The sequence below is a fragment of the Lytechinus variegatus genome, chromosome 18, assembly GCF_018143015.1.
Source record: "Lytechinus variegatus isolate NC3 chromosome 18, Lvar_3.0, whole genome shotgun sequence".
In the NCBI taxonomy this organism is placed as follows: domain Eukaryota; kingdom Metazoa; phylum Echinodermata; class Echinoidea; order Temnopleuroida; family Toxopneustidae; genus Lytechinus; species Lytechinus variegatus.
This window is the reverse complement of record NC_054757.1, coordinates 7,951,762-7,979,038: the sequence shown is the minus strand read 5'-3', so window position 1 is coordinate 7,979,038 and position 27,277 is coordinate 7,951,762. Positions and strand designations below refer to the sequence as shown.

General features: G+C 34.8%; 1 protein-coding gene across 1 annotated transcript; it reads left to right on the top strand.

The window, feature by feature from the left end:
• Nucleotides 1–4,066: 4,066 nt before the first annotated feature.
• LOC121432017 (E3 ubiquitin-protein ligase MARCHF8-like) lies at nt 4,067–26,455 on the top strand. The gene is made up of 4 exons (XM_041629830.1): nt 4,067–4,336; nt 17,299–17,841; nt 24,022–24,214; nt 25,457–26,455. The coding sequence occupies exons 1-4, from the start codon at nt 4,250–4,252 to the stop codon at nt 25,630–25,632; spliced, it is 999 nt and encodes a 332-aa protein (XP_041485764.1). The 5' UTR covers nt 4,067–4,249; the 3' UTR covers nt 25,633–26,455.
• The last annotated feature ends 822 nt before the right edge of the window (nt 26,456–27,277 follow it).

The following is a 27,277-nucleotide window of genomic DNA, read 5'->3' as shown; positions in this document are numbered from 1 at the left end:
GTTCAGGATTAGTACCATGTATGGAGGATATAGTTTGTATTTTATTACACTGTTAAGATTTGACTTTGTTCAACAAAAGTATTATGCCGCAATAGTTTTTAAATGAGAGTTGAGGCGAGTGAACAATAGATCATCCCCTTGAACAAATAGTTGACCTTTTTTTCAAATCTAAGCAAGCCAGCACTTTTTATACTGTAGTGATGATTACGTTTAAAAGTAAACTCTATGCGGTTCCATACATTAATATTATAGAGTATCAAGTTTATTTTGACAGGGTGTATTCATATTGGGGCTGCATGAAATAGCTCTTTAGAAACTTCCATTGGGATAGTTCGTGCAACTAGCAAGTTGGTTACAAAAAGGTGGATTCATTAGGCTAGCACAAAACCTTAAGAAGAGATTCCATGTTATAACAAACTGAATACTTATTAGAGAAAACTTATCCGTGAGGGATGAAAGTTTGCCTTCTATGAAAAGAAATAAGTTAGTAGAAGCTTTAATATTTTGTTATTTAAATCCTTGCTAGCAAAAAGAGTGTCCACGTAGTGGACCATGAAATAAAATTGAATTTAATTTAGTTGAATGTTGGCCAAATTACAGTCTACAGACATCTTTAAAACTCAGTATAGGAATGCAGGGGCCAGAATAGAGATGTGTGTTCACAAGAAAATTGCTAAATTCTAGTTCAGATTTGTAGCGAAGGATTCATATAAACAATTCATACATTATTGCACTGGTAGGCACATAAAGAGGAGTGTCATTTTGTCATGTATGATGGTGGTCCCCAAGTCTGCGCACCTAACGATTTGAGTTAAGATTTTACGTAAATTTCTTTTTATTTCACTAAATATTTCAGTTGATAATGTTCCTTACATCATTATGAGTTAGGGTGCCAAATATCTCATACAAATTTGAAAAAGAAAATGAATGATTTTCTTTAAAAAATACCTTGGGCAGTCATTTTCAGATTGAACAAAATAATGGTGCTCCATGTCTGCGCACTCATTCACTTTGCACGCGATTCAGGGATTTTGATGAGAAAGGCTGTATTTTGTGGCCGTCACAGGAAATGCCCAAATTTCATTATTTTTCCACCATTTTGAGTTGGACTTTTTAATGAATATCTGTCTATATGTTGCATGTGTTTGTGTTCGTTGCGTATCTTCTTTTACTAGAATCGTGCAGGTACATGTGTGCACAGACAAGGGGGACTGCGCAGACTTGGGGGAACTTGCCAAACCATTACTTTTTATTAGATCTTTTTTTAAAGAAGATTGTGTCAACTCTGCCTTCTCATCTGCTTTTGTAGTCTTGTTGTAGTTTACTGTCATGAAAACTTTTGCATGATAACTGATTCAATCAGGTCGATGTATTTTTCAACTTTTATTCTTTTTAATCGTTTGAGACGTTCATTTAAATTCATTCAATTATGTCAAGTCGGATATTGTGGTTTTAATGCATATACATATTATCTTGAAGAATTAACATCCTTTTTCTAACTATTCATGTCGAAATGCCTTTTTGGAGGTCGTGATATTTCTTATTCTATGTTTTTATTACGGCATGAGGTTGGGTTGGGTTATATGTTAACTGTGTACATGTCTTAATAGTCTATCTCTGTCACATTTTTTTGTCTTGTTTTTTTTCTCTCTCTGTATTTCTCTTGATAAAACAATATATCTAATGATTGTAATGAATTGAATAAAAATTTATGAAACAGTAATGCAGCGAATCTGTAGATGGTTTTGTTTTCTTTTTGTATATGATACCAAATTTTCTCTGTGATATTGATAAACTTTACTTGCCAATTCTGAGTGATTTTCATATATGCTTTTCACACTGCTATATTTTTCTTAACCGCTGGAAATTAGTGGAGCTAAAGGGGGGTCTCAGCCCCACCGATTTCCCGGGATTAAGCTTAGCCCACTTTGTTTTCACACTACGCTTTACCAAAGTGGGCTGGCACTGTTAATAGTACTGTATTATTTGGCCCTGCTACATGTATAAAGCAGGGTAAGCCGACTTATGGTGCTATGAGATGCAGTGTGAAATGAAACCAGGCTAAGGAACAGTGGGGCTGAGCATTAGCCAATCACAGAAGTCGAAATTGCAAGTTAATCATGCTCTGTCTGGCAAAATCATCACTCTTCATGAGCTGTGTGATAGTCAGGGGTTAAGGTGTTAACCCCAGCTAATTAAGCAAATAGTATGGGGTTACGAAAGACAGTGTGAAACCCAAAAAAGATTAGTATAGGGTTAAGGATAGTATGGGGTTAATGCAGTGTGAAAAGCATATTAATAGCCTTTGCAACTTGTCTCATGGATTCCCCTCACCTCTGCTCCATTTGAATATATATTCCACTCCAATCACTCCAAAGAAGATTTAAATTCTTTCTTATTTCAACTGAATAGGAAACCAATGAGAGGAGTAAAATAGTAGTTTTATCAAAATCGGTCATAATTTTTTTTAGATATAGAAGTTGGAAATGTCATGTACTTTCTATGGGGATCCTTGACTTTGCACACATGCTTCCAAATGGCTTATTTTTGTGGATGACAAATGTTTTGTACACAATTTTTTTCAGATTTTCCCCATTTTCTTTGAAACTGAATATTACCTCCTTCAGAGCATAACATAGGCCTATGTCATGGGAAATGTAATTCACACATTTGTCGGGTCAGGACAGGATGATCTGAAATATGAAAAATAAAGGGGAAAATCTGAAAAATTTGTACATTAAACAAATGGAGGGTTATCCACACAATCAGTCATCGGCATTTAAAAGGAAGTTACCAACTTGAGGATCCCTATAGAAAGTGTTGCAGAGATTTTCAATCTTCCATAACTCAATTCAAGTTCAGTTCAATTTAATTCTTTATTCATTCAAATTCAAATAGGTTAAAAAAACAGATGTACAATGCAAACAAATTAGAAATGCATACAATAATACAGAGTAAATCATTTCATTAATAAACAAAACATTGCCTTGATTAAATATAACTGAATGAAAGAGAACTTGCGAAGAAAAGCACAGAGGCCTTGTGAGAATAAGTTCTCAGAAGATATTATATATTGCACAGGCATATATTATAACGTAGGATGACATCATAACCATGTAAAATTTAATTTATTCTCTTTAATTATTTCTCTTAAATTATTGCCAATTTTCATGAAACTTGTTTTAAATTGCTCCCCTCATTTTACTGTTTAAGATTTATTCTCTTCCTGGGTTTGAGTTTCCTTTAATAATATACTATTTTTTTCTTAAAATGTTTAACCCCCCTACCCCTCCCCCAGTCCCCTTTGTATATAGGGGAGGGTCACTCATGGACTGATTCGGTACCCATACAGTGTGTGTCAAGAAAACATAAAAAAATTCTGACCTCGCGCAACGTCTGTTTTTTTTCAGTTGTACATTTGACGTTAGGAAACAAGCCTGAGTTTAATTTTTCTCAACTGGTTCTTTGATGTTTGTAAAGTACCAATCGGGGATAAATTTTAACATTATACCATTTACGTCATTTGGGGATAGAATTTGACATTACATGGGGATTAAGCCTTTTAGTGTCCAATTTTGAGCTGCTTGGACAAGGTTGGGTAGTTCAGTCGGATGCATGACCCCCCCCAAAAAAAAAAAGACTGCTGTTAATCTCATTTTTTTTGGGGGGGCATGCTAATTAATGGATAGCTCCATCTTGCCCCGGCCACGGTAACATCCCTAGGCAAGAGCTCCATAATAGAGATAGTTTGATTTCCAGTTCTGAAGCAACAAGTAATTGTTATTGCCTATTGGTTAATGACTGCATGATCATGCAGTGGGGATATTGAACATATAATATATGGTCGACTGGATGCCATTTTGTCAGATCAATTGCAAACCTACGTTTTTGACATACATTAAGACATTCGTCCTTCCTGTTAAGTTTTTTCAAATTGGCATGCAATGGTAAAGGCCATCTGACAAGCTAATTGGAGGTACTAAATTTACTAATATGCGTTCGGTACGTTGTGCCCCGAAAACAGCGCGTAGCGCGTAAGGCCTCGATGAGCGCAAAGCAAGATTGGTGGATGCGAAAGGAAGATCGTGGACGCGGCGGTGGAACCTCCATCTCAAAAAAATGTGCTTTCTCAGACAGGATTCAAGCGTTTTAAACCAAGACTGAAGATTATTTACCAACTCAAGCAGTTACCAAACGAATTAGAGTGTGATTTGTAATGTGATAAACGGAGAAGAAACCAGATATTATTATGCCCGTAACACAAATTGCCGTGGTTCCAGTCGGTCCGTCGGGAGGAGCAGCGGGAGAGAATGGAGACGGGAGCGCATCATCACGGGTAAGTTCTCCGGGCCGGTACTGGGGACTGGGGAGGATGCCGGATGTGATGAGAACGTTTGTATTCTAAGTTCGGCTAGATCTATCGTGTTTTGTAGGATTTCGTCAGACTGTCACTGTCTGTCAGGATATTTTGTTTTGTTTATCCATGACCATGTCATTGTCACAGACTCATTTTCACACAATCAGAGTCAGACTGATCTAAACTTAAACATTAAAAACTGTGTTGTGTGTCCTGAGTGACATTTTGTCATGGTTGTGTGTCTGGACGATCAATTTTAGAAAGTCATTTGGAAAAAAATATATAAGCGAAGTTTCATCAATTTTTAGTTCAGAATGTTAGGAAATATTATAAATAACAAACTAGAAGATGATTACAAGTATTGAATTCATATTTTTAGTGTAATCCAACTTTAAAAAGAAGGCTTCAAAAAGATAAACTGTCCGGACACCCGACCCCCCATCCTACTTGGTAGTGGCTGATCGTATACTATTATCGAATTCAATCATATCAAATACATTATTCTCATGAAATTCACCAAAGCAAACTGTCACCATAAATACACAATTACCTACAAAATATAAATATGTAAAAATTTTGCCGAAATCGTTTTTCCTTTTTTATGACATAGCTTCCAATCAGACCCCTCTTCGCATGTGAAATATTTTGGTCACTTGAAAAAGGTATCGTATTACCAAATGTGTGTTTTCTATGGGAAAAGTTGAGAAAACTACAAAATCACTGATGAGCTTAGCTATTTGACCATATTTTAGTATTTTTAGAATACTAAGACTCTAAAAATGTGTTTTTGACCATTTTTCGTCATCTTTCTATTCAAGTTCTCTTTGGAAGGATGTCGCAAAATTTTGAGCATATGAAATTATTTTCTGATGCGTATGATGCATGCATTCGGTAATACAAGGCCAATCACTCACTATACTAGAACCAGAATTAAATTCAGTTAATCCAGTTTAAAGTGCAAGTTCAATATTATTAGACCTGTTTTGATTTTATACCCAGTTGTGTGTCCAGATAAGGAATTTTCAAATGGCCATTTATTTTGAATAAGTAACAAGCAAATCTCATCAATTTTTAGGACAAAATGTTAGGCAATATAATTATAGAGAACAAAGTTGAAGAAGATTTCAACAATTGAATTCATTTCTTTTGTGGAAGCCAACGTTAAAAAAGAAGGCAAGCTTCAAAATTGTTTAAGTGTACGGACACGCAACCCCCTATCCTACTAAAAACAAATTTTACATCACATCACATCAGGTACGGAAATGAAGGACTTCTCCTGTTGGTTTTCCAGTCTTTACTTCTGGTAATGGACGATATATCTAGACAGTTTAAATTTGTGAGACTTTATGGAGGTTTTGAATCTTTCCCCCCCCCCCACCAAAATTTATCCAACAGATGTTTAAACATTTTCCACTGATCAAACAGGTTGAACATTACATCAGATCATGTTGGATCCAACATAAGTCTCTAATTTACAAAAAGCTGCTGTTTTTTTTTATGTGCAAGTTTTATCCATCTGGATCATCACTCATCAATAAATTTGTGATCATCTCTTCAAGTCTTATCTCTATAATTTCCATCATGATCACCAATCATGTTGCTAACATTCGTCACTATGATCAATGTCATCATCATCATTCATCATCATCTTCATCATCAATCATCTTCATCATTCATCATCATCACCATCATCATCACCATCATCATTCATCATCATTCATCCTCATTCATCATCATCACCATCATCATCATTCATCATCATCATCCTCATCATCATTCATCATCATCATCATTCATCATCATCACCATCATCATCACCATCATCATTCATCATCATCATTCATCATCATCATTCATCATCCCATTCATGCCCGATCATTCATTCATCTTCATTCATTCTGACCAATATCACTGCCACCATCATCATTGTAGGACTAAATATTTGACATTTTTGGTTTCTTTTCTGTAATTTGTTCAGCTACAATCATGTATTCAGTTCTTTTGCTCGGCATTCTTATTACATAATCGCCACAGCATGCAATGTTCATCTCCAACCACTTGTCTCTGTAATATTATTTTAAATTTCATGAATTGGACTGTTACATTACATTTTTACAGTAAGTTTCGGTTTGCTACTCCCTGCTTCCGTTCTTTTGGATATCAATAGTTGATCTCTCATTGAAAATGTATTAAATGATTATGATCTGTTTGATTTGGGAAAGAAGTCTTTTGTGTTTTGATAAATCACTGCACTACTTCACTTCTCCAAGTTCAGTTCCATATCCACATTTCTTCTTCTCCATTCAGTAATTAGTGTGTTTGAGCATATGTTAGTATAATGTTGAACAATCATTTGAAAGACTAGTTTATTATAATTCACATCCCACCTCATCATGGTCACTTTTTCACTTTACTATATATAATCACCATTATTAGATCAAACTATTAAAATGGGATATTTTCTGTGTTATGATGCTTGAAAATTACTCAGTCAATGAATGTTCATTTCAATTCTACCGTGAAAAATAGTAATTGGACAACTCTATCAATTTGTAGCCATACTGACTGTACACAACATATCACTGTACATGTGCATTGTACCGTGCATTCTGATCATGTGCTATTAAGAGGTCCCCTTCTTTTAATGTTACACTTCCATGTACTGAACATGGTAATTTTTATTTTCATATATTGCCTTTTAAACGTCTCACAAAGTGTACACCCTACTAACATTTTCTGAAAAAAAATGCACAAGGAAGAAAAAAGGAACTCATGCACTCAGAACTATCAATAGTACAAGCCAATGTTGACTTGAATTAGAAAAAGCTTTCTCATGACTGTAGTCTCCCTTCACCCCCTCCCCAAAAAAAAAAGATTATTTAAACTTAAAGAAATGAATAAATTGAATTTATTGTACATTAACTGTATTTTACAGAACACATCCAGATTCCAAACCTTTCTTAAACAATGTACATGTATATATACATATACATGCTCAATGCTCAATAAATTACCTGAAAATCAAACCAAAATTTTAAGAGCAAAAATAAAATCATATACCATGAATCATACTTCATTAGGTAATTGCCTGCATCACTACTCTACTGTGTTCACTTTAAAACATTTAAAAATGAATTAGGGGTGTGTCCATTTTGAAGGAAAGCAATAGCTCCAATTATGCTACACAATTTTTTCACCAAGAAAAGCAATAATTTGCAGTTATAATGACGTCAATTTGAAGACAATGTCTGATGAATTCAAGAACAGAGACAAGTTGTAGATTTTATATTGCACCCAATGTATTAATATCACCACTACAAAAAAAACAGCATTGCCAACCATCTCCATCATTCTTGTTCATCATTGCCATCAGCATGATGATCATCACCACCTCGTTATCCTATAAACACAACGTGACATTGGTGGAGATGTGACTGTGAGAATTGGGGAGGGGGGGATTGACATGAAACAAGATGAACCAAAATGCTTATATTATTTCAGGGATCACCCAGGGTGGGGGGGGGGGATCGTGGACAGCATCCGCAAAAATGGTCCTGAAAAAAGTACTCTAAAGACTAAAGTCTAAACAAGGATTCAGGGCAGGCCTCATAAAAGTTAAAACACTCTAAACACGGACTTTGTACAGATGTCTCAGATATGGACATTCCAAATGGGAATTTCATATAATGATTTTTGGTGTTTTAAGCTCTCTATTCGCATTCCTCGCCTACAGTGTATGGCGAAAAAAACAACCTATATGGAGGAATCATGCACTGTATATATCAACATGTGATCGAGTGCTCAGCAAAGTAAAAAAAGTTTTCCGCGTCCGGGGGTCTCATTCTGATTCATTGAATGAACGTGGGAGCGACGACTGGGGGCAACAACTGCTGCAAGCACTAAACATACATGTACTTGTCAGGTACTTGGGGATTTGATCCCGGATTGCTCTACCCTCGCAGTTGAGGCAAATTACATACTGGAACTCTATTCTTGTTGAAGGCATGATAGGGGGCTTTTTTTCGTCTCACAGGCGTTTTTGACACTATTCGCATCTGCGCCTACCCGCGAAAAACACCCCGTTTTCTTTGTTGCGGATACTGTCCACAGTTCAATGGTGGTGACCCCCCCCCCAGGGATTACTGATTTAAAATTAAATATTCATATCATATAGAAATATGTTCTGTATTTTTGCAGGAAGTATAATGTTTTATTTTTTACATGACTTACTTTGAAATGAAGAAAAACTGTCTTAATAAAATGTGTCAATCTGTAAGAAATATTTCAGTATTTAACCTTACTGTATTGTGCATATCCATGACATCGCCAAACCCCTGTTTTACCTTCTTTTAAGCTGTATAAACTTGACTTACAAATACTATAATGGGAGTTTTATAAACCCTGCGATAAAACATATCAAATTACTTTCTAGATATAAAATAGCTTTAATTTCATATAAACTGATACCCAATTTGTTATGATAACCTCCTCAATTTTGATGCATGTAGACATGTAGACTTTAATACTCGGCCTACCTGTACAGTAATGGATTATGATTATGAAAGGCAACAGTTGTTCTGGTTTATTTTGATCAGTTCACTCTCGGGGAGTCATCTTCGGGATAGAGATCACTGTCATGGTAACGAGAGAACAAATCATCAATCACCTTGCAAGCCATCCTGGGAATAATTGACTGATGACAATTTCTTTCCAATAAGAGATTGGTTTGAGGCTTCTAGCATAAAACTCAACAGCTCTGTTTTGATACTACATGTATGTTTCAGGACTTTCATCACTCCCTCTCTCCCCTTTTGCCACTTCTTCAATTCTTCAATATTATGTCACATTGCCAATTCAAGTACTTCCCAGCATGTATATCATGTAGAATTTCTTTTAAATGTTTATGTATATGAGGCTATGTAAGCCCATCTAATCCCTTTAAAAGAATATCTGTATCCTAGTAAATCATTTTAAAATGATGCAAACCTTCTGTGTACATGTACATGCACAGAGGTCTCTCTTTTACTTCCACATTATATGAACATTAGGCGGTTTCAAACCGCCTCGATCACAAGAATCCCCGTTAAATTACGAGAACTTTTTAAGGCTAAAAAATACCCGTTAATTATTCCTGCATTCACACCGCCCCGAAACACATCCTTCGGGATAAGTTCCCGAAGTTAAGAGCATGCGCAGTGTGGTCTGATAAGCAGGCAAGGCGGGAGATTCAAAATCACTAGCCCAGCAGCCACCCACGCCGCCGCGCCCGACGACACGCTGGGATAAAAGTTCCCGTAATTTGCTTTCACATTGCCAAAATACCTGCGACCTTGGAAAAATCCCCACGAAAGTTCTCGTAATTTCGCCAAGTACCTACTATTTAGCGGGTATTTTCTTTCGGGGAGATTACGCGTAGTTTGCTTTCACATTACCAAAATACCTGGTATTTTCTGATCGGGGTAAATTTCCCGATCAGAGAATACCTGGAACTGGCGAACTTCGAGGCGGTCTGAAACCACCTATTGAAGCTTAAATGCAGGCGTACCATTATAATCATGTATGAACATTGTCAAAAATAAATTCAGAATGGGTTCAGTGTGTTGATTTATTGCTCATATACATGTATAACCAATAAATTTGATTTATTTGATACTTATAGAGCAAGTCCATCCCAGCAAGAGTTGATTTGAATGAGATTGAGAAGAGAAAAATCTGAAAATATCATCCCAATCAGATGTCAAATTATACGATGTGAAACAAGGTTCATGATTCATGAAAATGCTTCATTATTGGAAAATCTACAAAAATAGAAACATTCTATATTTACCAGTATAATCATGTTTGACATTCTACTGTATATTTCATACAATGAGATATACAGTGAGTAGCATCATCAACTCTACTGACCTATCAGTACCGCCCATACATGTATGTTTTTGTGAAAAATAAGAGATACTTTAAATGTCATGACAGCATATTTTAATTTTCTCTCCTTATTGAAATCCACCTTTTGTTCGGGAAGACTCTTTGCCCTTTTTAAAAGAAGGGAAAACCATGGGAAATTTGTAAATTTTCATCATGTTGGTTTCACAAGTACAATGTATTTTAGGGAGATAAATTAAACATTGTAAATCACATTAGAATGTCATTTTTAGGATATGATTATTTTATTGTATTGAATCATTTAAATGGTATTGTTCTTTGTATTGTAATACACAGTCTGTTGATTTATTTCATAGCAGATGAAGATATAATGATATTTATGTGTGGACCATAAACCTAGAAATGTAATTTATTAATGATAATGATATTAATTGAAATGTAGCACTTATTAGTCAATAGACTTACTCACCATGCGTTGTACAAACATTACATTACCAGATAATGCAAATTATACATTAAACCTAATTTAAATTATCCATTAAACCTAAACTTTAAACCTGAAATGATATGTAGAGTTGACAAACAACCTTGGAGCATTTCATTGGTATTATCATTGATATGAATTACCCACTAATTGCTCTCAGCCTATCGGATTCAAGTATTTCCATTACAGGTAAAAATTGTGTGAGCTGGGGGCAATTTAGGCTTGAAAAGGCTCAGAAGAGCCCTGGAACTCCCCATTCATGGCAATGTATGAAAAAATACCAAAAAAATCATTCAGTGTTGCAGCGTTACATATAGGCAGTTAGTTGTGAAAAGGAGCCCCCAAAAAATAAAACAAATAATATTTACGCCTGTTCCAGTAGCTTATAATATTTGTGAGTGAAAATCACTGATAAATGTCTTCATGAAACACTCGGTCTGGATGACATAAATCTGCAAGGATTTCTGTAATTCTGTTTTTCATAATTCAATGTGCATTCCTTTATAAAACATTCAAATGTTGTTTTCCAAACGGCAGCAAACTCTTACATGTAGAATTTGAAGTGTATGAGCAATAACTCTTCAAGATACTTGTACCTACTGTATGGTATGTAAAAAGAAATTGAAATATGATTTCATAAAGAAAAATGTAAAAGTTCAGATTTGTAGGCTACAATGACAAGGTCACCTTGTAGCGTCACTTGTTTTGTTTTTCTCCCTCCATTGAAGTTGCTCAAATGTGAGATATAGGTTGATCTCAACTTCTGAAGATTATTTTCCTTTGAGCAACTCTTCACCATTTGACTGAGAAATAATACTCTTCCACTTTTGGTTGACTCAAAGTGCTGACATTTTGCAGATATTGCAAAAAGCAGTTATTCTAGGGAATTTGGGATATTACTTGTTCATAGACAAAACTAGACATTCCTAGTGATGATTTCTTATTTTCCCATTCTTAGTGACACACCTGAATTCATGGAGAAGCGCCCTTTTGATAGGTTCTGCCCCAAAGGGAGCCATTGGCATGGTAACTGTTCAAAACCACTTGCATCACACGCTCAAAAATGACATTGGACCTTTGCCAATGCAAGGAATTTTCTTTTTTATAGTTCACTGTTGACTGTTTGTCTGCTGTGTAAACACTTCACTCAAATTAAGGGTCTTAATGTGCAGCCTACTCATGCCTTGTGTACTGAAGGCTCAAACAGCAAGTTTTCTATGTGCTAGTCTTTGCGTGGAGACACACTTGCTGATCAAAGTTCCAATCAGGGTCTGTGCCTGCAGACTAGTTGACAGTCGGGTAGTTATATATTTCATTTATTGTATAATTAGCCCCAAAATAAAGTGGAGTACATGTACTTTGGCCTGCACCATTTGGTAATTAAAACTTAATGACAAGAGTGCAAATGGCATAGGCAAGAAGTATGGTGTACATGTAATAACAGGAGTAATGAGTTATCCTTCCCTTTATATCTCATTAGTAGAATTTCTCATCCTGTTTGCCATAAAGTATAAGTATGAGGCTGTTCTCACTACGTTCCTAAAACTAGTTTACTGGAAACCGATTCAGGAAACCACTTTGGAAGATCGCTTTGCTAGCGTTCCCACTTGATCACACGAAAGTGGTTTTCAAAATCACTTCACGTAAAGCGCTCTTGTTGCTATGGAAACGCTCTCAGTGGGGTGACACGTTTCGCGCGAAATTCGAAACCGCAGCATAGGCATTCTACACCTGTCGTGTGGAGTAGCGCGCTCAAAATGTGCGAAGATCGCTTCCCGAAGAACGGTTGTGTCCCCACGCACGCTAAAACCAGTTTAACGAGGCAAAGCGATCTTGAAAACTACATCGCGAGGTGGTTTTCCAAACTGGTTTGGAAGATCGCTTCCAAGACCACTTTGACCGTTCTCACTAAGCGTTAAACTAGTTTCTAGTAAACTAGTTTTAGGGACGTAGTGAGAACAGCCTCTATGAAGAGTGGGATTTTCATCAAACGATAAGCTGAAAGAATAATATGGCCTCTGGGAACGAAAATGATTATCTTGTCATATCCAGGGTTATTGGTGTAGGCCTGTAGGGACAGTGATTTTCTGTTTTACACGTAATAAACCAGAAATTCTGTTTGGTTTTTTAATACTTTTCAGGTAAAAATTCATGGAATTCACCTTTGCAAAAAAGAATTCAGGTTTTTGCTGTGTACATTTTCAGTGACAAAACGGAATTTCCATTTTTAGATCAGGTTGAAACTTGAAACGGAATTACAGATTTTCAGAAACAGAAAAGACCATTTTTTAAAGGAAAATCACTGTCTCTATTGGTGGCTTTGGAATCAATCTTTTCAAGGCAACATTGTTCTTCATAACTTTCACATTGTATGCATGTACATGTAGGCCTACTAAGATTATAACGAACAATACAAGACATCAAAGAATAGTACCAGGTGGTGCTACAGAGTGATATTTCCAAGACACTATGCATGCATCATGTGCTCTTCAGTATGCTGTTTGAAGGGGTGCTCCAGGCTGAAAATATTTAGATAGATCTAAAAAATAGAAAGTGCAAAAATGCTGAAATTTCATCAAATCTGATAACAAGTAATGATGTTATTGAATTTTAAATTTTGATTTGATTGATTTGATTTTATTCATATATTTTATATATATATACATCATTTTCAACATTACTTAATATTCATATTAGTATAATCATTCATGTTATGTATATACATGAGTGGAGCATCTTATTTTGTTTTTATAATAATCACAAGCAATAGCAAAAAAAAGGAATTACATATTGGTGGTATGCCTATATTTAGCAATATTTTGTGAAAACAGTTAAATGCATATCGGCATGAATATTCATTAGGTGGGCTGATGATGTCACATGACTCGCATCCCCACTTTCCTTTTTCTTATGTTATTACATGAAATTATAATCATTTAATTTTTTTATACTTATATATACAAGTGTGAATAATAAGTCTAACTAATATGATAAAATATGTTGCAGCAATGAATATCTAATGCATTTGGTTGTCATTATAACTTTTTTCATTCTTAGGGAAAAAATTTAATAAATATGATTTCATATAATACAAAAGAACAAGTGGGGATATGACATCAGTTTGCTCTTTGAATATTCAAGAAGACACACACAGAACTGTTGACAGTTTTTCTGAAATAATGCATAACCTTGGTATTCCTTGTCCGATTTTGAGCAAATTTTCAGTGTGTTGTTTCATCTGATTTAGATCCTATTTAGAATTAGATCCTACTTTTTGTTTAAAGTTTTAAATAGGCAATGGGAATAAATATATTGAAAAGAATAAGAGGCTGCTCAAAATATGATTTGTATGTATAGAGGAATATATGGAAAAGTGAAGAGACTCCTCAAAACAAATATTAAAATGCTGACTATAATAATCCAAGAAGGATTTCAAAATGAAATACATGTTAAGCATCCAGTAAACACATGTAAGATCGTACTCGATCTGAAAATTGCAAATTGTAATATCGGGTCAAAAAGATGAGAGATTTATTAATGTAATTACATATCACATTCTGTGACAGCTGTCAAAGAACATTGTTAAAATTAAAGCAGAACTAGTATGCAAAACCTAATCAAATTAGGTATAGAATATTGTTTATGAATTTAATAAAAGACAGTGACCGAAATTGAACTGAGATGTGCAGTTTCAGAACAAAAGTGATTGGCAAATGCTGAACTGGAGCTGTCTGAAGAGTGTAGAAATAGAGCAGAAACCAATTTTGATGAATTTCATCATTAATACATGTGCATATATATATGCACACCTCTGATATTAGTTTCATAAATTATAGAAATGTATTAAATTAGAAGAGGTGGTCTGAATGCATGAAAAGTCTATAATTTAGATTACCTTGATGATAACACTGTATACCTTGAATATACAGAGGTAGAATGCGTTCCAGTTTATATGACATGTGCTACCCTTGCACGTGTCTGCGATTGTAGGGAAATGCGTCTTGGCTTGGAAGTGATGCAGGAAATTTTATCCATCTCTTCCATCTTGGTGGATGCCCTAAGTGTCCAATGAGCAAGGTTAGGGGATCATATCTCTCTGTTTCCCCACTGTTCAATGGTACCCTGTAAATACATCGTTCCTGGAGATGCACTGAAAAATTGATATTATATCGGGTTTTACAATTATTTCACTCTAATGATATTAGGTTCTATTTAATGGTCATTCAAGTCTGTCACACTGACAAATAAAACTTCCATTATAAGTGGGAAATTAATTTCAGATCTCGATGGAAAATTGTCAAGAAAAGAGAAAGATATTGTGTTTTTCATTCCAAGAAAAAGGGAAACATGTTTTCAGGTATATTGCTACTGTCCTGTATATGATTTTTCACATTTGAGGCTGATGATAATAAATAATGATAATATTGATTACGATAATATTAATGATGATGATGATGATGATAATAATAATGATATTAATGATAAGTGAAAATAATAAATAAATAAAATAATGTGAAATTTTTCTTTGATTTGAGACCCAATTCATAGCTTTTTAAATTTCATATTTTTATAATAATTTTGGTCTCCAAAGTAACCTTAAAAATAAAGGTTTTGGTATAAACGATTTCAAAATGAGTTCGAACAGAATCCAATGAAATTACCACCAAAGTGTTTGTATGTGTTACTAAAAAGTATGTGCCAAATAGCTCTGGAAGAAAATGCGTAATTGCTGAGAAATTTAACAAAATAAGCCAGGAATTCCATCAAATGGGGGGTATTTTTAATCAATATTAATACACTGTCCCACATTTGCTTTGCTTTGTTAGTGGTCATCAGAAGTATTGATTTTTAGTTAAGACTTCAAGATGTTACAAAGATAAGTTTATATTAATGTACCAGATCTAGATGTATGATAATATTTTGACCATTAATCTTGATTTAAGAGACTTTAATGAAATAATTGTTTTCTGCAAATACTGTCTTTTATCTTTAGCACTAACAAATGTACAGTTTCCTTCTCTCTGAGACCAAACCAATATTTGATTGCCAAAATTCAATAGATTTTTCCCCCAAAATTAAAAATTTATCATCAAAATTCATGATGTGAAAATATTAAATATTTGCCCCCCCCAAAAAAAAAAAACATATTGACCCAACTACAGTTCATGTTCTTGGTTGTGAACATTTACATCAGTGTGCTTATACATTTAGTACTTTTTCATCTTTAATTTCATTCATCACTTCAACCTGTTATACTTTATAATTCAATAATTTTGAAATAATTCCAAATTTACATTTCCTAGTAGCATCACATAAAATCAAGTCATGACAAGGGATCATGCATGTAGATGGCTCTCATTGAGCAACATGAGGAGATGTAAAATGGTTGCCACAAAAGAGCAGGCCTTTTGGTGTACATGTTGAAATATGATGCCATAATGGTGTATACATGCAGATCTCATGTAGTTGTGCTTTATGCTCTCTATTGTCACGTCTACACTAATAGCTGCTCATGACGGCGCGAAAGCCAGGGATGCCATATAGTTTGATCAGTCTACATAATGGCTTTACGGTATACCGTTGCTGCGTGGTACAGCCTTGGCTAGTCTATTTGCCCAATTCATTTAAACTGACACCCTGTTGCTATGGGAATCAGCTTGGGATCGATGGGTAGGATCATCATAATAGCAATCATTATGACAAACACACCTGAGGTTTTGTTACATTTTTAATGTTTCCTGCTGATTCGTGCATCAGATTAATTTTTTTTCATTCAATTTTTCCATATGACAATGACTCTCTACAGGTAGTTATGTATAAGTATGATTTATAAACATGTAAAGTTCACTCTAATAAATAGTGATCAGATAAGTGAAATATCATACATGTATGTGATTTTAAATGAAAAACATCAAATAAAAGATTGTTATGTCCCAAATCATTTGATATATGTTCCTACTTGGATAAACTGGAGACATTGGGTGATTTCAAGTCCGGTGTTGGCCTCAGTGTTGGTGTTAGTGTTGAAATTCGGATTGCTTTCCCTGGCTCTAAAACCTATTTCAGAGTTTGCGAAACTGATCCAGTTAACATTATTAACACCTCAACAACTAGTGACTTACTTTTCAGGAGCATCTTCATTTTATGTTTGGTGTTATAATCGTGTAAAAATTGACCTAACACCAACACCAAAAGATCAACACCGTACTTGAAATCACCCATTGTTAGAGTGCAGAAAATCAACTTGCATCAGTGCAATTACTTGACCATTGAAAACTGCCATTTTTTATGGGTTACAATAGAAGAGCAATGTTATATTAATTTTCTCTCTGTCTTGTACTGAGAACTTTTTTGACAGTGACTGGTTACCCATTTAGAGCCAAGATTTTACTGCAAAGTAATATAAATAAATAAATGCAAGTTTCCCATTAAAATTGGATCTACCATTTGAACTATGACCAGGTGCATTGCCAGGTTATTTTGTTTGGAACTTGAATATATATATTACAATATTATCAGTTTATTCATAATATTTTGAGTTAACAAAAAATTGTATTTCTTTTTATTCATCCAGCCCATTACAGCACCATCATATAAAGGACCCTCAACAAAATGTCGGTCACAGTCGGAGCGACGGCGTAGCACAGCCAGCAATCAAGTTGAATTACGGACTTTAAGTAGCCCGGCTACTGCAATGCCCTTTGTAGTGTGCCAGTCCAGCAGTTACCTCCCAGGCTCGGTGGCAACCACGTCCAGCAGACCCTCGACAGGCAGCAGCATATCACGGGGGAGTCAATCTAGAAACTCCACCGGATCACGCAACAAAACAACAAACTTTACGTCGCCGTCATCACGAGGTGGCGCTCAACCATGGTCAAAGCGGGCGTCCATCGTATCGACACCTTCTTTGATATCAAGTCAAGGCGATATCTGCAGGATATGCCATTGTGAAGGAGATGAAGAAATGCCTCTTATACACCCGTGCCTATGCCTTGGAAGCCTTCAGTATGTACACCAAGCGTGTATACAGCAATGGATCAAGAGCTCAAATACCAAGAACTGTGAACTTTGTCGATTTGAGTTTATCATGCAGAGCAAGTTAAAACCTCTCGGCAAGGTGGGTATTCTGTATGGTAACTCCTGTCCATTGAGGTATATCAAAACACTTTATTCTGGGGTTTTTTTTACCCGTTTCCTCTTAAAATTTATTTCCTTTCAGGCAATGTCTCTTAGGATGCCTTATGCGCCACTTTTTTACCCTAGAATCGTGATCTGAATCAGGATTCAAATCATGATTCTGCAGAATCACGATTGCGTTTTATACTCAAAAGTGAAAATAAACGTCTTTCATATCACAGAACAATGGGCATTTGGAAAGATGTTTCTGTAGAATCACGACGAAAAAAAGTCATATACATGCAATTGTGATTTGAATCATGATTCTGTGACGTCACTGTGTCGGTTTGACTCTTGCCAAGCTCAAGGAAGAAAATATTCTTTTAATTTCATGTCAAAAATATGTGAAGGTTGTCAAAATGTCGTGTATAACACAGAATGGGATCACCCATTAATTATTTTTTCATATATTACTTTATTTTCTATGACAAGTTCATTTCTCACAGGTTTTTTTTTTACCTTCTATAGACCCAAATGTCAATGAGATAATAAAGTATCTTTACTTTCTTTGTACCAGCCACTGAAATTTCATCAATAAAGTACCGATGCAAATGATGATTTACCCCAAAAATATTATAGTTTAATAGCCCTTGTGAATTGCAAAAGAGTGAATTACTATTGGGTTCCATGTAAATTAGAATATATCTTGGAGAAATTACCCTATAGAACTCTCATATGCCGTAAAAGTGACTTCTTTATTTATACTTGAAAATGGAAAAATTAAATCATCAAAATTGAACACTCCAAACCATGAGAAAAGAAAGCCCTTTAATTTCATTACGTATAGTACCTGTGACAATTGTACATAATTTGCGTGAAATTCACATTACTTCCACATGGTATATAATGCCTGTGTGCCAGGAGTCGACATCTCTATTTGTAAGTTTGTAATATTGTAAATCCATATCACCTGTCATGTCATGTGCGTGTGCAAACAGTGATTTATCAGGATGAGGAGACAGTGAAATGAAGTTTATTTATAGTCTAAGAAATAATTATCCTGTACCTTCTGTTAGGGGTATAGTTAGGCATATGTAGGGGTTACATCATGTGTGGGTTTGGTAGTTATAATGCTACCTTGTACCTTTTGTCACGTGTTGTGCCTTGCTCCTATATAATTTCTTACTTTTTTCATTTTTCTCACATCTCATGCTGTTAGCTCTATTCTTTACCCCCAGAATGTTTTTATATTACTTATTAATCAATTTATTTATTTATTCATTGATAGATTTATTTATTTACTTATTTATATATTTGTTCATTCTTTTATTTATTCATTTATCTATTTATTTGTTTATTCATTCATTCATTTATTTAGTAGTTCAATGCTCTTGTTACTTTACAATGTATCTCCAGGCAATGCACCTGTATTGGTTAAGTGTTTGTCTCGCCTGCATAGCAGAGCGAGACTACACTAGGCGCCGCTTTTCCGACGGCAGCATGCGGCGTCATCAACATTGAAATGTTTAGACATCCCCCTCCCACCCCCTAAAGCTTTAATTTGCTCAATGAGAATGTTCCACATGTAGCTCCACTCTTTCTGTTCATAATCATATCTAAATATGTTTTGCTTTGAATCCAATAGCAATGATAATGATATTCCACTTATATTTATATAGGTCCATAATACATCAACATGACATCTCAAAACACTTTACAGATATTATGGATGAGGAGAGGGATTCAAATTAGTAGGGCTATTAACATTTTCTTGGGGGACAATAATTTACATAAATTTTCAGCCCATTCCATGGTTGAGAAGGGGTCTTACATGTCGATGTATTAAAAAAAGAATAAATTAACAGATATTTTGTATTGATTGGGCACCTAATCAAAATAAAGTTTTAAGTGTAATCAGTAAATTTATCCAATGAAATACATAAATAGTATATCGTTCACACCATTAACCACTTTAGGTCACATTCATTTTTAGTAATGAATCGGAATATGCACTTGTGGGATTTACAAAAATTAAAGATAAGATTTCTGGTGGCAGCTTTCTTTACAGGGAACAAAAAAAAATCCTTGTTTGAATTCCCACTCCTATCTCTCTCCTCTAACCATTTGGATGTGCTTTTAAAGTGTCAGTTCCATTTCTTATTTTCTCCTATTCAATATGTTTCCTTCCACATCTTGTCAGGGACATGAACCATCCACTTTTCCCCACTTCAAAGTAGTGTTATTACTCTGTCTGTTACATTGGTACAAGGAGAATTATGTGAATCCTTTTCAATGTGCATCAAACACATTTATGATTCTCCAAGCATCAAGGATTCAAGCAACAGGTCTCATGGATGTAGGAAAGTTTCCATGGCAACCGGCTGCTTTCAGATATTAAACCTTTGATGTCAATAAGTGAGATGGCAGTAATTGCATTAATGCCTGCACGGCAGCAGCATGTAATTGAAGAGACAAAATTTTTTTCAGGTTGTGAGATAATTTCTCAAGAAGAATGTTGTCTTGAGAGTCTTTCTTCCCCCCCCCCCCTTTGAACTGTAATAGTATAATTACTTTGTGTGTGTTTCTGATATCTTCTTTATTTTTCCAGACTCTTCTTGTTTTTCTCTCTTACTTATATTCTTGCTGTATGTTGATTATGAGTAGTGCTCCTCTTCATGCCTTCTCTGCTCATATCTCTTTGTCACTGAGCATGCTTCCTTCAGTATAATCTCTCTCTCTCTCTTCTCTCATGCACCCACCCCGCTCCTCTTTCTCTGTCTTTTGTCTCTTTCTTTCTCTCTGTCTTTCTCTGTCTCTCCCCCTCTTTCACTCTCTCTGCCTCTCTCTCATTCTTTTGACATTTCAGCATAGTTAGCACACAGGTATTCAAGTTGTGACGATACATTTGAAATTGCTGATCTGAGATTGCAGACGTCATCCATGATTATACAATCATATTACTGTGTATTACACAGGGTGGCACATCCAATTTGACTTCTTGATAGATGAATTTATGCTTCCATAAACTGAAAAGAGTAAATTTTCACAAAAATGCAAAATCAATATATATCCATTCAATGTTACGTCTTTGGATGCCCTATTCGTGGGCCTATACAAAGTCCCTTTCTTTGGCCTTGAATATGTTTTGTGCCCTTCTTATATTTTCCTATAATATAAAATTGTTCCCTTTTGAAAAGTGGTCCTACCCTAATTGAAATTTTAAGCAAAGCTCACCCTGAAAAAAATAGTTTGTTGTAGAAATAGCAGAAAAAAAACTGGTGAAGGTTTGAGGAAAATCCATTAAATATTAAGAAAGCTATTCGAATTTTAAGTTTTGGATTTGTGACGTCATAAACGAGCAGCTGTTATGTAATATAAAATGCATAAATTTCCATTTATTCATGGTTCATGATGAACTTTTATGGTTTTCGTTTTAGGAATGAGTGTTGAATGCGTTGTCTATTGATATATCTAAGGTACAATAAAAACCATTTTCAACTATCTGAGAAAATGACATTTAATTTTTTACCATTCGATATGTAGGAAAACTGCTCGTATATGACGTCGCAAATGATTGATATTCTATTTCTAACAATTTTTTTAATCATTGATGGATTCTTCTTAAACCTTCGGGCAATATTTTTTCTTATTTTTTCTGCTATTTTTATAAACAACTTTTTGTCAGGGTGAACTTCCAAAGGACTGATGTACATGGTGTTAGTTCAATTGTACTTAAAACTATTTGAATATTCAGAACCTGGATTTTGAAAAATTGATGGCGATACGGCATTCAGGAAAGTAACATAATTTAAGATATTGTACCTCAGTAATGTGAAAGGCATCTAACTTCATGTACAGTACTCCTCTGGCATGTATAGCAGTACAGTTATCGTTTTTACTTAATGAAGAATAAAGACATACTGTAAATATTTGCTTATGTTACCTAGCCAACACAAGCTAATTGATTAATAATAAAAGATCATGATTAAGTGTATCCATGTAGGGCAGAGGCGTCGATCCTGGGGGGGCAGGGGGGGCGATCGCCCCACCAATGAAAATATTGGGGGGCAAACATATCGTTTTGCCCCCCCAATAATTCCGCATGTGCTAAAAATAAAATAAGATTGTAATGCTACACAGAAATCAGCAAGTGAGATTGAGATACACGACTCTTTCTTCGTCTAAAACCGTGCTCAAAATTTCCACTTTTCAGATTGGAATATCAAAAAATTTCAGCTCGCGCTTCACACTCGCATCATTTCTGTAACAAAAACCCATACTTTTCATGATTAAATAGGTGAATATGGTTCCGTTTTCAGTTCTATACCTCCAAAGTACTCCCACTTCGATTTTCTTTATTAAAAACGTCCATTAAACTCAATTTTTTTTCCCGATCGAAATATCAAAATTTTCAGCTCGCGTTCGCGCTCGCATTAATTTGCTGGTAAGATATGTGTACATATAAAGATATATATGTGTGTGTGTGTGTGTGTGTGTATACATATATATATGTACACATATATAGGCATATTTGTGTGTGTGAGTTTGTTTGTTTTGTGTGATCGAGCGCCTTTGGAAAATTGATTCATGATTTTGCCCCCCCCCCCCACATCTGAAAAATGGATCGACGCCCCTGATGTAGGGTACAGGACCACAGGTCAGTCTTTTTATAGCTATAAGCTTTGCATTGCAAAAGAAAGTAATTAATTGAGAATTTAATGAGATGTGCAATTAGCTATTCAACCATTGTATTATGACTACGTCACTTGTAAATGTATCACTTTGATAGTGGTAATGTTACCTCAGTTAGTTTCAATATCATGCCTACATGTACATGTAAATGGTATGCATTTGTATCCAGTTCATGCACAATGTTCAGATGTCTTTAATTATTTATGTACATTTGTATATTTCATTTGTCATTTGTATACTTAACCACCCAAAATCTATTGCAATTATATTTAAAAAAAATATATTGGATATGATTCATTATACAACTCCTGCTGCACTTTGATATCATAAATGTGAAGGCGTAGCAGGTGTACTTGTATAATAAATCATGTTCAATGCTTTTGATAATAGCAATAGCTTGGGGTGGTTTAAAAAGAATTATGAATTTACAAATGTCTGCATATTTGACAAGAGAAAAGAAAAAGTGCACGTACTATACATGTATTCCTGAATCTTGATCATATCAGTCTTAGATGATGTCAGCTCTATGGATTAGTGTATCATTTGTGCCAATAAATGACAGTGGGAGATAAAGAGTTAGACCCATATTAATTGCATGAGTTTGAATATGATCCATGTTTCTGTGTATGGAATTAACATTTTTAATGATGAACTTTTTGATGTATTGACTTTGCCATAAATGTTATCAACTTTGCTATGAAGTTTGATGCAAAGGGCATGTTGGCCATGAATTTTGAAATTCTATGTTGAAAGATAAGTCAAGCAGTAGAAAATGTGAGATTGTATTTTCAGTTGGTTTCAAGTTACTCTAATAATTTGAATATTCAGATAGTAATTCTAGGCTTAATGTTCATGAACATGTAGGTTTGCAAACCAAGAATTTAGGTTACACTTCGTAATTCCGAAGGTTCTTTATCCGGAGGTTCGTAATTCCGAAACACCTAATTTGCCTATACCTCGATGTTCGTTAATCCGAAAACGTAAAAGGGTTTGTTGATCCGAACATTTGTGGCATTATTCCGAAGGTTTGATAATCCGAAAACAAAATAAGGTTCGATGTTCCGAAGGTTCATTAATCCGAAAACAAAATAAGGTTCGTTGTTCCGAAGGTTCGTTAATCCGAAAACGAAATAAGGTTCGTTGTTCCAAAGGTTCGTTAGTCCGAAAACGAAATAAGGTTCGTTAATCATTTCGTTTTCGGACAAACAAACCTTCGGAATTACAAACCTCATTTCGTTTTCGGATTAACGTACCTTCAGAATTACGAACCACATTTCGATTTTCAGACTAACGTACCTCCGGAATTACGAACCTTCGGAATAACGAACCTTCGGAATATCCGAACCTTCGGAATAACGAAGCTTCAGAATTACGAATGTATGCGGAATTTATATCCTCTAAGATATTAGATGTCTTGAGGAATTCTTTGAACTCATCACTGGGTTTAACTTCCCGATTCTCTGTTTCTCTGTTATTCATTCCATTCAAGTGGGAAAAGCTGGACATGTCTCCGGCGGAGAGACGTAAAATCATCTGTTCCGTGTCATTCCATCTGATAGCGGTGACGTGTGTGATATGGGCCTTATATGTCCTGATAGACAAGACCTCGAGTGATATACAAGACGATGGGATGCAATGGCCATTCTGGACAAAGCTAGTAGTAGTTGCTGTAGGTTTTACAGGTAAGACAGAGATGCATGGGGGCCTGGGGCAAATCCAGCTCATAATTGCCCCCCCCCCCTCTCCACAAAAGCCCTGGAAAACTGAACAAAAGCATTTTTTGTATTCAATGTAAAAAAAAATTAGTGGGATGTTTATAAAGTAGCCTGGGAAAAGATAATTATTGATTATTTTTCCAGAAAAAGATGTGATCCTGACGAGTATATTGTTTCATAACACAATTCATAATTCACACTGAGAAAACGTTGATTCCAATTTGGTTGATTAGGAATATCATATAAATGTGTGCACAAGTACATGTACATGTATAGTTTCATATATTAGTAAGATTTAAAGTTACATGTAAAAGAAACCTTTGCACATTTCCATTGGATTAAAGCAGAATTATGAATACATGCTTTACATATATTGGCTATTTGTTTACAGGAAGAGGACGAGAAGGGGAAGTTGTAGAATGATAAGAGGGAAAGTGAAATGGATGGAAAAGAATAAAAGATGATGAGGAAAGCTGAAGGAGGAATAAAAGGGGAAATTAAGAAGTGGGAACAGGAAGATGAAGAAAGAATTATTGCTTCCAATTATAGACTGCCTTAAAGGGGAATGAAACCTTTGGAACAAATAGGCTTGTGTAGAAACAGAAAAATCAAAGAATAAGAATAAAGAAAGTTTGAGAAAAATCGGACAAATAATGAGAAAGTTATGAGCATTTGAATATTGCAATCACTAATGCTATGGAGATCCTCCCATTGGCAATGCGACAAGGATGTGTGATGTCACTGATGAACAACTTTCCCTTTGGTGGACTATAAAATACCCTCAAAATGTCTCTTTTTGCTTTTTCTTATGATGATACAAACTCTATCCATTATGTATTCTTAAAAAATATGTATTACATGCCCTCATGTAGAAAGAACACATGATCTATGGATAGATGTGATAAAAGAGGCAATTCAAGTGAAATATATACTAAAGTAATGGGGAGAGTTGTTCATCAGTGACATCACACATCTTTGTCGCATTGCCAATTTGCTATCTCCATAGCAATAGTGATCGCAATATTCAAATGCTCATAACTTTCCGATTATTTGTCCGATTTTACTCAAACGTTTGTTGATCTGTTTCTTTGATTTTTCTGTTTTCACACAAGCTATCTTGCTCCAATGGTTTCATTCTCCTTTAATGTTCCTTTGAAAATTAATCAAACTTGACCATCTTGTCATGTATCTCCATTCCCTTATGTGCAGGTGGATTAGTCTTCATGTACGTCCAGTGCAAGGTGTACTTCCAGCTCTGGAGGCGATTGAAGGCATACAACAGGGTCATATATGTCCAGAACTGCCCACCGGAAGTCCGGCTGAGGGTCAAGGAGCAGAAGGAGTTGGAAGAACCCCCTAAGCCTCAGATGGACATCATCAACTGACCATGAGGATGGTTGTTTTCCCCATCTACCATCAGTGAATTGTATGCAAACGAGTGAGAGCCTAAGCTTGTACAGCTTAAGTATAAATATTTTTAGACGTTTTGCACATTGTATTCAAATGAATTATGAGCCTGAGCTATTCTGCTAAACTATCAATTTTGAGAGTTTCAATTTATAGCCTGCGACTATGAACCTGTGTAGTCATTCACCACTGTAAAATACCCAGTGCACTTTTACAATTCATGCAAATCTTGATTTGAACCTTTTTTTTTTGAAAGACTATTCTGCCCTTCAACACAAAAAAAGGATGTGACAACTATGAAATTTCCTGTAAAAGACTAGAATGTATGAGAATTTACACCACCATCATTCCAATACCATGATTTTCTTTCCATACATATCTTGTTTTTATGAAATACATGATAATGATGTTATTTTATTTAAATGAAGAGCTGAATTGTACAGAACTTTTACATAAAAAACAACATAAAACATAACAGTATCGAAATAGGATTATAAAAATACACGAATCATGAAAAAAATATACTATCATTAATACTTTGGGGCTTATATGAATCAACAGAATATTTTTAAATATAAGTGAGGGCTACGGGTGAGTTTGCCCTCATCACAACTCAAATTGTCCCTGAAATTCCCCAAAGGAATGCTTTGGGGTGACCATCTTTCATAAAGTTGGCCCAAATTTTGCCAAATATTTGCCAATATTCAAGAATAATTCAAACATATGCAAAATACTGATATTTGCATTTGTTTTTGTTGAATGGTGTTTGATTGGATATGTAATGATAATAATAATACCAACATGCTTATATAGCGCATATCACTGCTAAATGCATCCCTATGCGCTTAATTGGATATTATTATTACCCTGGCTTTAGCCCCGCCCCCTTTTGCACACAAATTCAAGCCCACAAAACAAATATGTAGATTCTATATTAATTTATTGCAAGCCATTGTGATTTATTGTATGTGCTGTGAGATAATGCACTATCAAGCAATATTTGCTGGTATGTTGTGTTTTGACTTTTAATGCAGTTGAATTGATTAAGAAAACCTTGAAAAGAAATATGAAAGTACTGAAAAATAGGCTTGAGGCCTGCAAAATATATCAAAGTAATTCAATTGCAGAATATCTAACAGTAAGCAACTCACATGTGTCAATTATTTCATAGATCGATTTCGTAGTAAGATTTCATAATTAGATTCCATAATTAGAGTATTGATAGTGTATACAAATTATGAGGCTGGCCTCTTTATGAATTTGGTAAGATTTCTGAAGTCATAGCTAATTGTAAGTTTATTTCGATTTTCATGTAAATAAATTCATATAACAGCATTACACGTGTGACAATTTTACTGTATCTTTTGATTTATTTCATTTTCAAGATTTGATTTTATGATTTTCATTATGATATCATTTGCAGATATTTTGAAGAAGGTAATTTTATTGAAAATGGCATATTGTCATACTTAAACAGTTTATTTAGAATAACATGTATGTTTTGTTACATATATTTCAGATTTAAACGGAGATCAGAGGCCACATGATTATCAAAATGCATTCAGATAAATATTTTGGAATCATGCATCAATTTAAACCTTTGACAAAGGTTTATTTGATAAA